The 10,806-nt window shown below is 40.5% G+C and overlaps 1 protein-coding gene across 1 annotated transcript; it reads left to right on the top strand.

Annotated features, from left to right (window-relative positions):
• Window positions 1-352: 352 nt before the first annotated feature.
• On the top strand, window positions 353-9,782 carry LOC147870809 (calcineurin-binding protein cabin-1-like). Its single transcript, XM_087341899.1, has 10 exons — window positions 353-364; window positions 789-968; window positions 2,384-2,521; window positions 4,296-4,485; window positions 5,039-5,184; window positions 5,661-5,774; window positions 6,104-6,268; window positions 7,739-7,837; window positions 8,404-8,510; window positions 9,286-9,782. The coding sequence occupies exons 1-10, from the start codon at window positions 353-355 to the stop codon at window positions 9,332-9,334; spliced, it is 1,200 nt and encodes a 399-aa protein (XP_087198025.1). The 3' UTR covers window positions 9,335-9,782.
• Window positions 9,783-10,806: the final 1,024 nt, after the last annotated feature.

Raw genomic sequence — 10,806 nt, 5'->3', positions numbered from 1 at the left:
AAAAAGAATTTCCAGTCAGTGCAAATAATTGATAATTATTTAACAATGTATAAATTGTGAATTGTGTTTTTTTAATATCCATGGTTTATTATGTCTACTGTCATCTCACTAACTTATGGATCAATGGAACATATTAAAGCTGTATGATGTATGTATAACTATTTAACAAGTTTGAAAAAACAGATGTTTTTTTTTTGTAAAGTTTTCCAGCCCATGTAAGTTTAAAAGAGATTCATCATGCCCCCAGGTCTACTAGTGATCTTGAGATCAAGAAACTGTGAATCTTAACATTCACACCTTGTATTTATCTTTATGACATGGTACTTGGGCAAGGGCCAGTCCCCTAAAGAAAATGAGATTTCAGGTATAAATGGCAGTGAGTATGGAGGTGGCTATCTTCAGGGTTGTTACGCTATGTACTCTGGTAGATTTCCGCCAACGGTTCAGAAGTCATACTGTCTCCGTCAAAAGGGCGATTAACATTTATTGCCCTGATGACAGGCAGTATGACCTCTGAAATGTTGGTGGAAATCTATCAGACTACAGGGAGCAACAACCCAAAAGACAGCAATCTTCATCTTCTGAGTTCTTTTACTGTATAGGCTCATAAAAGTTGTGATCTTTCAGAGGTGGCTGGTGCCACCACCATCAGGAAACATGCACCTCCGAAACACCAGCAGACCTCTACCAAACTACACAGTGCAACAACCCAGAACAGAGCCACCTTTATACCTAAAGAGAATTTAACATAAAAAGAAAAACTTATTGCTTTGCTTTATTGTGAACAGGCTTACTATGCACTTGAGATGATCGGTCACATGAGAAAGGGTGAGTCTGTGCTGGTCCACTTAGAGAGCGGGGGTGTAGGCCAGGCAGCCATCAACATCTGTCTGCACGCAGGTTGTACAGTGTTCACTACTGTTGGCACGCAGGAGAAACGGGCATTCATGAAGAAACAGTTTCCACAGGTATTTCAACAGCCTATTTCCTATCTCATGCACACATAGGGGAGATTTTCCGCCATGATAAATTGAATTATTTTACAGATTCTGAGTGTTATGTGTGAATTTCATTAAAAATCGAAGTTTCGATGTGAAACATACTGTCACAGAACTCAAATACTGCTCCCCATCCCCGCTCAGCTTTCTGCATTGCCTGCTTGTGGCAACATCATGACCAAACAGTTGGGCATACACATAATCACCTTCTACGAAAGCCTGTCAGTGCCAAAACATTTCTAGTCACAATGCAACAAATGAGTTCCCTTTCAAATAATGAAGTATGTGCTCTGTTATGGAATTTCTCACATGACAGCGTTACTGTCTCAGCCATCTGCTGGAGGACTGAACGTGTGTGCTATTTTCCTATTTATATTCTTTATTTTATTCTTTCTGATTGTGGGGCAGCTGTCAGCTTGTCCTGTTAGATTATGTTCCCATACCTCCACCAGGAACATTCATAATTTTTGTCTGGTTTCTTGGTTGTAAATTTTTGTTTTTGGCCTGGATGGACTCTGGGGGTTCTCAGTGATGCATGACGTGGCAGCAGCTGTCATAAGTTCCAAATATCGAATCTGAATTTTTGGTGTTTAGTATGGGGGGAAATTTGGGCCTCAACATGAGAAGATTGTGGGACATTTTGGTTTTCTCTGTGTTGGGCAAAATACTGTTTTTCTTTGTACATATGAGAGATGATCAAGAATGTCTAGGACCAAGGAACTGAGTACTGGTTCTGTGGCTAGAATCATAAATTCTGTTTTTACCATAATTAATATTCTCATTCATGCATTGAGATAGTACAGGATCCATGCCTTTGACCCAGGCACAGTACACTGTTTGAAATATTCTGGAATGTTTTTAACTTACCACATATGTTATAGGGATTTGCATTGGTATGATGTTGAGACTGTTCAGCAAGGAGAATCTGTTACATCACTGTTAAAGAAAGTGCAGAACTTTTTCTCTAGACCTGCAAGTTATAAATGGATGTATGTTCCTTATAGAATACATAATATTCGTTACTGTCCAGAATGTAAATTCAGAAATGGAAATTTTTCTTCCTCCAGGTTTCCCTATTTATAACACTGGTTAGACTACAGTGACAGAAAATGAAAAGTAAAATAATATGCTTTTAAGACATGCAACCATAACAGGTATTGAAAGGACTTGGCCTTGAAGGTAAGATTCCTAGAGTGTTTTCACAATGGATGTGTAAAGTCATCTTATGCTCCGTTTTGAGAATGTTTTGTAATTTGAAGGTAGTTCTCTTGCTTTTAATGCATACAAATTGTCAAACATGTGTGCATATAATCTTCTTTCCCAGTTGACGGACCGCAATATTGGCAGCTCTCGAGAAACCTCTTTTGAGCAACTCATCATGTCAGAGACAAATGGTAGAGGTGTGGACCTTGTTTTCAACTCCCTCACTGAGGAAATGCTGCTGGCCTCTGTACGCTGTCTTGCCCATCGAGGACGGTTCCTTGAGATTGGAACATTTAATCTTTAGAAGAACAACACTATTGGTATTGTAAAAATTTTACTGATTTCACATGGATTCATTATAGCTTATGCATTTGTTAAGTACTCTAAAACAATTGATAATGATTTACTCTTTACTGTACTTGAAGCTACTGATATAAAAATGCTTAAAATAGTTGTTCTCTATTCGTTACACAGTGCCGTGCCCTTCACACACTGGTGTACTTTGTTTGGAGCAGTATGCACCTATTGTTATCTTTGCTTTGGTGATTGTTCAACTTCATGAACAAGAAGTATATCAGAGAGTAAATGAAAGTTAGGTTGTCGAATTAACTAACTTCATAGCGTATAAGCTATCTTAAGAATTTGAAAACTGCTAATGTGGCCAAGAATTTACCCTGTATATAAGGAACCTTAAGGTTGGTTATTGTGTTCATAAGAACCACCCACTTTCACGTATTCTGATCCAGTTGGATAGCAAAAAAAAAGGGCGTGTAGGTTTAAATTTGTTAATTCTGAAGATGAATTATAGTTGATTACAAATACTAGGAAATTTCCCATCAAGAATGGCAAAAAAATTTAAAGTCATACTTAAAAACACATTCTCTTTATTCTTTTACAAATCACTGTATGAAAATTTAAATTTGATGTTTTTTTAACAAAAAAATCACTATGTATCTTTGCTTAACTAAGATTGTAGTATGATTTAATGTAGTACAGTCTTAAACATGATTTTATATCTAAGTTGTAACAACTGTGCTACACTGTGTACATGCACATAGTAGGACGCCCTTAACAACATATCCATGGCTATAATATTATCTCATAGAGCCCAAAATCTCTTAACAGGAAATGATCACCAACCAACCAATAGTGTGCATCCCTTCCAGATGCGGGGTGATGACTGCATTACGACCATCGCATCATTGCGATGGACCAATTGACTTTGAGCTCAGCTTAAGGCGCGTTCCCGCCGTTGTGGGGGAACGAATCAGGTCGCAGCTTTTAAGCCAAATTCAATGACAAATTACGTAATGCAGGGGTATTTAAGCGCGATCGTGGTTGCGGGGCGCTCTCTAAAGTTTTGGTCCTTCGGTTGAGCGGGGGTGTTTTTCTTAACAAACGTACGACAGAACAAAGGAACAGCCGAGCCATCCAGCTGCCTCCGTGAATAGTGCTTAAAAGATATATATGTTCCTGCGCGTATTAAGGAAAAATAAAGTGTCGTCGATCAGTGCAACACAGAAAGACTTTGTTGTCCATTTGTGTAGAAACCTGCTCCACCTTCTAATTCCCGTATATTCCCAGGGAGTCGGAAACTCGTGCTCACCGACAACCTCTCACCATCATCAACAATCCCTTTCTGTATCTTTACATATCCCACGTCAAGAAGCTGTAATCATATGAGCAAACCAGGCTACGACTACGAGTATACTAAACAAGCAGTGTGACGTGTGGTGGACGGAAAGGGACGGTTACAAGTCACCAGGGAAAGGTACCTACTAACCTAACGTAATTAGGATACGACAGATATTAGAAAGTTTGAAATGTATGAACTGTGTTTGAATCATGAAAAAGTTTGTACTCTCAAAGACTAGACCAGCAAATGAAAGACAGAAGTAAGGGGGGGGGGGAAACAACAACAACAACAGCATTCGCAGTAAATGTGAAACATGACTGTCGGAAGTAACGTTCTTATAAAGAATCCATTATTATCACAGACGTTTAGGGAATCAAAAATACAAGCTGTATCATACTTAACTTCATCATAAATGTTTTTTTCAAACCTGAGGTCCTAAGGCATTCTTCTCCCAACAGGCGCGCTACCTTCAGGACCACAGAGTCCCTCAAGTCCCCTTGACTTGGGTGCGGGGCATGCAGTTATATCAGTTCTACCTGCCTGATGAACTGCCAGAATTTGATTCCTACCGTGTCACTAGCATCACCGCTGATGTTGAATGTCTGCTGAAAAGGATTGCCTCTCTGATACCTCCTCATTATAATCCAGGTGATATATTTACTATTACTCTGATTTTTAAAAAGAAAAGCAATTTTGTAGGACAATATCTGCTGTCTGTGATAGCCACTTTAATGACGTGGTTGACTTCGTGAAATGCAGAAGGAATATCTTCATGTTGGGTCGTACTGTAAGGCCATATACGAAGGATTGTAAGGCAAACTGTAAACGGAACTCCAGTTTGCCTCCGGCCGTCTTCACCATCTGAGAACGATCAGCGTGCGCAGCCCCCTGCTGTGTGTTTAAATATTTCGCAAATGGTCCCGACCCCGCGGCGACACTCAAAGTGTCTCTGATCGGGATGCCGTCTGTTCGCCATACAATATCGCAGCATCTGCAGAATTCTGTGCCCACATCTGCCAAGAGCTGGCTAGCCCACCGTGCATGGTATTCCATTCTGACACTTCGGTACCGGTAACAGCTGTTAGTCGTAACAGCGACCACACGCAAGGGGCTCCACAATGTTGACGTACCTGCTTCTGCCCCATCTATATCGGCTACTGCGAGCACGTACAGAACTGATATGAATTTGTGTTGCTTTCAGCACATCTGGTGGAAAAAGTGATGGCATATATCGATGGGACGAGCCCGTCTTTTCCCGTGTTGGGAGATGCTCGTAGTCAGTTGCCTCGCTCCATGTCAGCGATCTTCTACCTCTTGGCTGACTATTATTTCAAAGTTAATGAATGGGTAAGTAGTTGATAAGATATGTGAATTGTGCTTCCTTTAATCTTAATTTCTTTGGATTCTCTTTTTGAATATTCTACCTTCCTTAATGCCCTCGCTTCACTTCTGTACTGTAACACCAAGACAGACATTTCATTACAAAACTTTGTTAGCATTTCTTCCTTGATTTTGTCTTCAGTGTCCTTGTAAGTATGAAGCTTGTAATTTAGTCCTGTCAGTAACTGCTTCAGGTCGTGTGGGGTAATTCCTGTAAAACCCATATCTTACTTTTCTGTACTGAAATTTTAAAATTGTGCCATGCACATGAAATGTTCGACTCGAACACGAACCTTTGAAGTTCCTCTCCAGAATTATTAATGGACATACATAAGTGTTTGTGGAAGAGTCCTTAGTGTTATCTGAATGATTTTGACACCGATTATTGCCGTGCAGTGTGGAAACAGTGAACACAAGGTTAAAGTGCGGAGTGTCTGTTGCAGGGGAAGGCAATTAGGCACTACCTGCTGGATGTTTGTGTCAATCCTGTACGCATCGACTCCTGGGCAGGAATGGCGCTTGCTCGTGGGAGTCAACTGGAAACTAAACTTAATTCTGTAAGTAAAATATTTACAGTGCGTTCCACTTAATGTAATCACTTTTGCAGGATGTGCATGAAGTGAATGCATGTGTGTGGCTGGTCATATCTGTCTGCGTGATTGAACTTGAGACCCACTGGATGGATTTTGATGAAATTTGGTATGGACTTATGCCATTGGAGTGTACTCTGACTTGCCAACTGCATGGGGCAGAGTCCTGAGACCAGTGGAGTGCCACATGGGAAAAGCGGATCCGCCACTGGGAGCAGACTCCTATGTGTATAATTTTGCTAGTAGCAATCAGTATTTTGTAAATAGGTAAGGTTCAACACAATTTTATGTCGCAGTGTGAACCATTGAAGAGCGAGATGGACTTTTTGCGTCAAGCGTCTGCTGCTCAGCGTTGCTTTCAGCGTGCTCTGGATATTGAGGCGAATCATTCATTGATGTGGATCGAGTACGGCTCCTTTGTCTATATGGTGCATTCCTTCTGTTCCCGCCTGCTTAAACAGGTAAGATAAAAGAGCGTTTCTTGTAGCTGTAAACTCGCTTTTGAGCTTCACTGAGAGCAAGAGTCGTATAACAAGTAACTGAAAATGCTGTCCACTGTTTGATGCTGATGACGGAGGATGTACGCAATAGAATATTCTCAGGTGATTGGTCTATCAGTTTGAAGCAGAGGTACGATTTATAATCTCCACCATCAGGGAATGGTGTTTATTGACACACACACACACACACACATTTACAGATTCACTGGGGCCTACATTTGTGACAACCATTGACCTTTGAAGGTTAGGTTACTTATGCAGAGTAAAGTATAAACTCATGTCGTCACCATTAAGCTCACTGATTCAAAACTTGCAAAAACAAGTTAGAGTGACGCACTTATATGATATTTTTCTGACCTTCTGACATGCATAGTTTTTTCTTCAGAAGCAAGATGGCCTTTCTGAATGTTATTCAACATTCTTGTGAACCTAACCTAACCCTGCTGTGGTTTCTTGGAGTATGTTGGTGAGCTCTTCAAAGTCAGTCCTTGCACCTCCCAGATCATCTTTCAGTTGTCCCAGTATGTTAATACTCTTCTTGTTCAGCCACTGCATTGTCTTGATGTTATTTGTGGTGAGAAACTTGCTGATATCTCCAGAGGAGGAATGCGTATGAGATATTGTGACCATGCCAGTCTTTTGCTTCTCTCTCTCTCTCTGGTTTATCTGTGATGTGCTATAGCCATCTTGTTGGAATGATTTCCATCGATGTTTTATTTACCATTCAGACTTGGCCCAGACGCATTTGCTGTAGCAGAACAGTACAGAAAGGCAATTCAGAGTGAAGTAGGAGAAGAGTCAATGAGAAACATTTTAGGAACCATGTGAGTAGGAAAGTAGGTGGAAGAGTTTTAGTGACCCAGTGGTTGAAAGTGTGTTAGTTCTGCTGAGTCAGTCACTGCTGGTGAGGCTTAGCAGTTGCTTGATGAAGGTGTCTGAGTGGTAGGTCTGGTTAGAAAGGTGATAAGAGTCTTTACTCGGTCTGTACACATCTTTACAGTTGAAGTTTTGAAGGTGCTCTCTTATTTCAGTGGTTTCCCTGATGGTGCAGGTGTGACTGATCCTGTTGTACATGCCCAGTTCTTGATTTTGGAGTTGTCTGTCCTCTGTGGAACCGAAGCAGACGACTCCAGACTCAAAGATTGGCGTGCACAAGATCCTCTGCTAATGCAGTAAGGTTTACTTGACCAAATGGGTCTTCATATCTCCACCAGGAGTTGGGAACACATTAGAGACTCCAGACTGGAGATTGGCTGTAACAAAACTCTCCACAGAGATGAAACACTGCGTCATCTTTGACAGACAGAACAGAAGACATAGCCATTATCTGCACCTACAATTTCACATCATCAGGGAAGCCATTTAATTAACAAAACATTCTCATTATTGCATTGTAATTTTTGTAAACCATTGAACACTGTGTGTCTGCAGGAAACAGACAGCCTCAGCCTGGAGATGTTTGAGATATTGGAGAATCGAAAGGAGAAGATGTTGGACACGGCAGAGAAGTGTTTCACCACTGCCAGCAAGGTCAGCGGTCAAGTGAATCTTTGTTTGTTGTTTCGCTGTTCTGAGTGTTTTTATTTTTAAAATTGCAGATGTAGGCCATTTATCTCATATGACTAACTCCATGGAGCAGAGTTTATCGTAAGAAGCTCGTAGTCTCTCGGGTAATGAAGAAATTCCCCATCTTGCGTGCGATCGGAAGGTTCATTATCGTGATGACCAAGTATGTACGACTGGCCCCTGACCAGTCCATTCCTAAGGAACTATTAAAAATCTATTTTAATATTATCCCTTATCCAAGCCTTTGTCTTCCATGTGGTCTGTTCCTTTCAAGTTTTCTGACTAAAATTTTGTATCTATTTCTTATCTCTCCACGTGTTTACCCATTTGATAATTCCCTTTGATTTGTCATCAAAATACAGAAAGGCAGCTCAAAGACTAGGTATGCTTCGCCCTGTCTTTAATAGGAGAAATCGCATGTCCATCGGAAATGGCGTGCTGTTTTGTTAGACGGTCATATGTCCTATGATAGATTATACTTCAGCTATAATTTTTGTGGCTAAAATATCAGGACTGGTGTATGTTGACAGATATGGTATGCTGCAGGAGAGGATTGTGGAATACAAGATGAGCGCTGGGTAAAGTGGCAGAGAAGAGAGACCACAATCCAAGAGTTTTCCTTAGCCATTTTGCAAAGGTAAGAGCAGTAGGCTTCCTTGGTGTTTTTATAAATGGATTATAATTATTCTTGGTGTTGTGAAATAAGAGCCCGGTTAGAGTCAGAGGTAAAATGATCAAGAGAATGGGGTTTGTGAGTGGGATCCTGGGAGGGCTGGCAGAGATGGCTTTGAAACTCCTCCACAGACGACGCGAAGTGGGAAATGCCCTCAGGCAATTTGTCTAGGGAGGCAGGATTGGACTGGTCTGAAACTTTCCTGTCGGCAAGGTCACGAGTCCCGTAGGTCAGCTGGCATAGGCGCATCATAATCCTGGTGTACTGATTAGGAAAAATGTTGTCAGCCCAAATGTAAGTTTCTATTTCCTGGATCTGATTAAATTTATTGCACAAGGTTAACAACTCACCAGAGGTTTGATGGAGTCCGAGGCGGACGCGTGAATCTCGCTGCCTGCTAATCACCTAAATATTCTTGGAGGCCGGTGACCTTCCGTATGTTGATCTCATATTCCAGCTCATCCTTCCTGAGGTAGTCCAAATTCGGAAGTGCACGATCCATTGTAAAGATGATAAACAGCTGACAGATTAACAACAATTCACAATAATCAGTACAAAAGAAAAAAATGTGAGTGCAATAACAGAAGACCTTGAGTTAGATAGAATCACAAAACCACGCTCTGTGCTACCACTTGATATGCACAAAGGCCCAGAACCCTTGATAAGAAAATGGTTTATTAACAAACTATGAACTGAACAAGAGTATACCTGTTGAATATAGACGCGACGTTTATTGCAGGCTTGCGAACACCTTCATCAGACGCAGGCTAGTTATGCCCGTAGGATAAGCTACAGTAATCCACAGAACTTGGCAGTTGAAGCCTTAGAAGTCTACTATAGGATCCACGCTTGCATACTTAAATATTTGGAGCAGAATGAAGGCAGAAAGCTCGATGACAATTTGAAGACGCTGTTTGAAAAAATGCTCAAGGATGCTGCCGCAGGACCATTCATGGCTTCTAATTTGAGAGAAATAGAAGGGTAAGCGTGTTTCTGTGTCATAAGCTACCGTATTGCTTATTAAAGTAACTTGCAGCAGGTGTGTTGTATGACAGCCTTGTGAATTAGTTTTGTTAGAGTACCCGAAACTGTTGTCAAGTCTTTTAAATTATAGATTCCAACAGAAAGTGAGTGAGCGAAAGAGTGATTCATTTGTGGAAATTTGCTTGTGTTTATTGATTGTAGCTGCTAATTTTAACATGTCTTTATCTGAAATAAACATGATTTTCAAATTTTTTTATTTTTGTTGTAATACTATGTGGGGGCTTTTTAAATGTTTGTGGAACTAGGAAGTTGTTTGTAATAAACTGAGAATTTTCTTTAGTTCCATATTTGTAAGTATTCTCTTAAAATGTCTCTGTTGTTTCAACAGGTTTATAATTTTCTTTCGTATTCCGTATTTACTTGCTTTAGGAAAGCCGAGAGTGACGAAGAAACGACCGCCCGTGTCTTTGGATATTTTCGAAGAGGTCCCATTTACAAAGAAAGCACGTCTGGATTTGCCTCTGGTTAGATTATTATTAAATATAAAGCACTATATATAGTAACAACTGTGAGCACATATTTAAGAATGCCTCATTGCAACTTCTTTAACAATTTGTAACCCAGTGTCAGCTGGCAATTGACGTGACGGCGTTACGCCACTGCAGCGCAAAAGGTTGTAATATTTTACTTCTTAATACAACGTTTGCAAGTTACTGACAACAACAGTTACGTGTGTTCTTATTGGTGGTCAAGTGTAGGAATTGAGGCAGTGGGACACAGGAATAAACAGAATATGGGAATAGCTGAGGAGAAGAAGATTAATTGATCCTTGGGATTTTACTCGGGGGAAAGCTGTCTGCCACCTGACCAGCCTACTGCTTGCCAGGAAATCAGTGGATTATGTTCAGTACACTTGGCAGGCTCACTTCATATCTCAACAGAAAATTGGCTGAGATCATGAAGGGCACTCCTGTCTTCTACAGATGTATCTGTCTCAATTTGACGTGCATTGTGTAAGTACACTAGCAATATGATGTATTAGATGTGCTTGTCATGTGATAGAGTTAAGTCTGTCCAAGAATATGTGGCACTGTTTATCATTACAATGCCCTTTGTAACTTGGTTGTTGTATTTCTTGTGGTATAGCTCTTTTGCAAGATGTTTGTTAAAATATTAGAGTGTTCGAGCTGTCTGTTAGTAAAGATTCCTTTGCATATGAATCTTTATCAGAAAAGCTATCAGACTGGTAAACATTTATTGACATATATTGAGGTTG

Source organism: Zootermopsis nevadensis, unplaced genomic scaffold (genome assembly GCF_977971745.1).
Source record: "Zootermopsis nevadensis isolate Lab colony 2312 unplaced genomic scaffold, Znev_1.0 Znev_ptg000196l, whole genome shotgun sequence".
In the NCBI taxonomy this organism is placed as follows: Eukaryota; Metazoa; Arthropoda; class Insecta; order Blattodea; family Termopsidae; genus Zootermopsis; species Zootermopsis nevadensis.
The sequence above is the reverse complement of the archived record's forward strand: the minus strand, read 5'-3'. Positions and strand labels throughout refer to the sequence as shown.

What these genes read in the sequence shown, in the direction of transcription:
- LOC147870809 (XM_087341899.1), top strand. An exon ending in TTAGAAGAACAACACTATTG is followed by an intron (nt 2,522 to 4,295) that starts GTATTGTAAAAA and finishes TTCTCCCAACAG; the next exon opens with GCGCGCTACCTTCAGGACCA. An exon ending in TGGAAACTAAACTTAATTCT is followed by an intron (nt 5,775 to 6,103) that starts GTAAGTAAAATA and finishes TTTATGTCGCAG; the next exon opens with TGTGAACCATTGAAGAGCGA.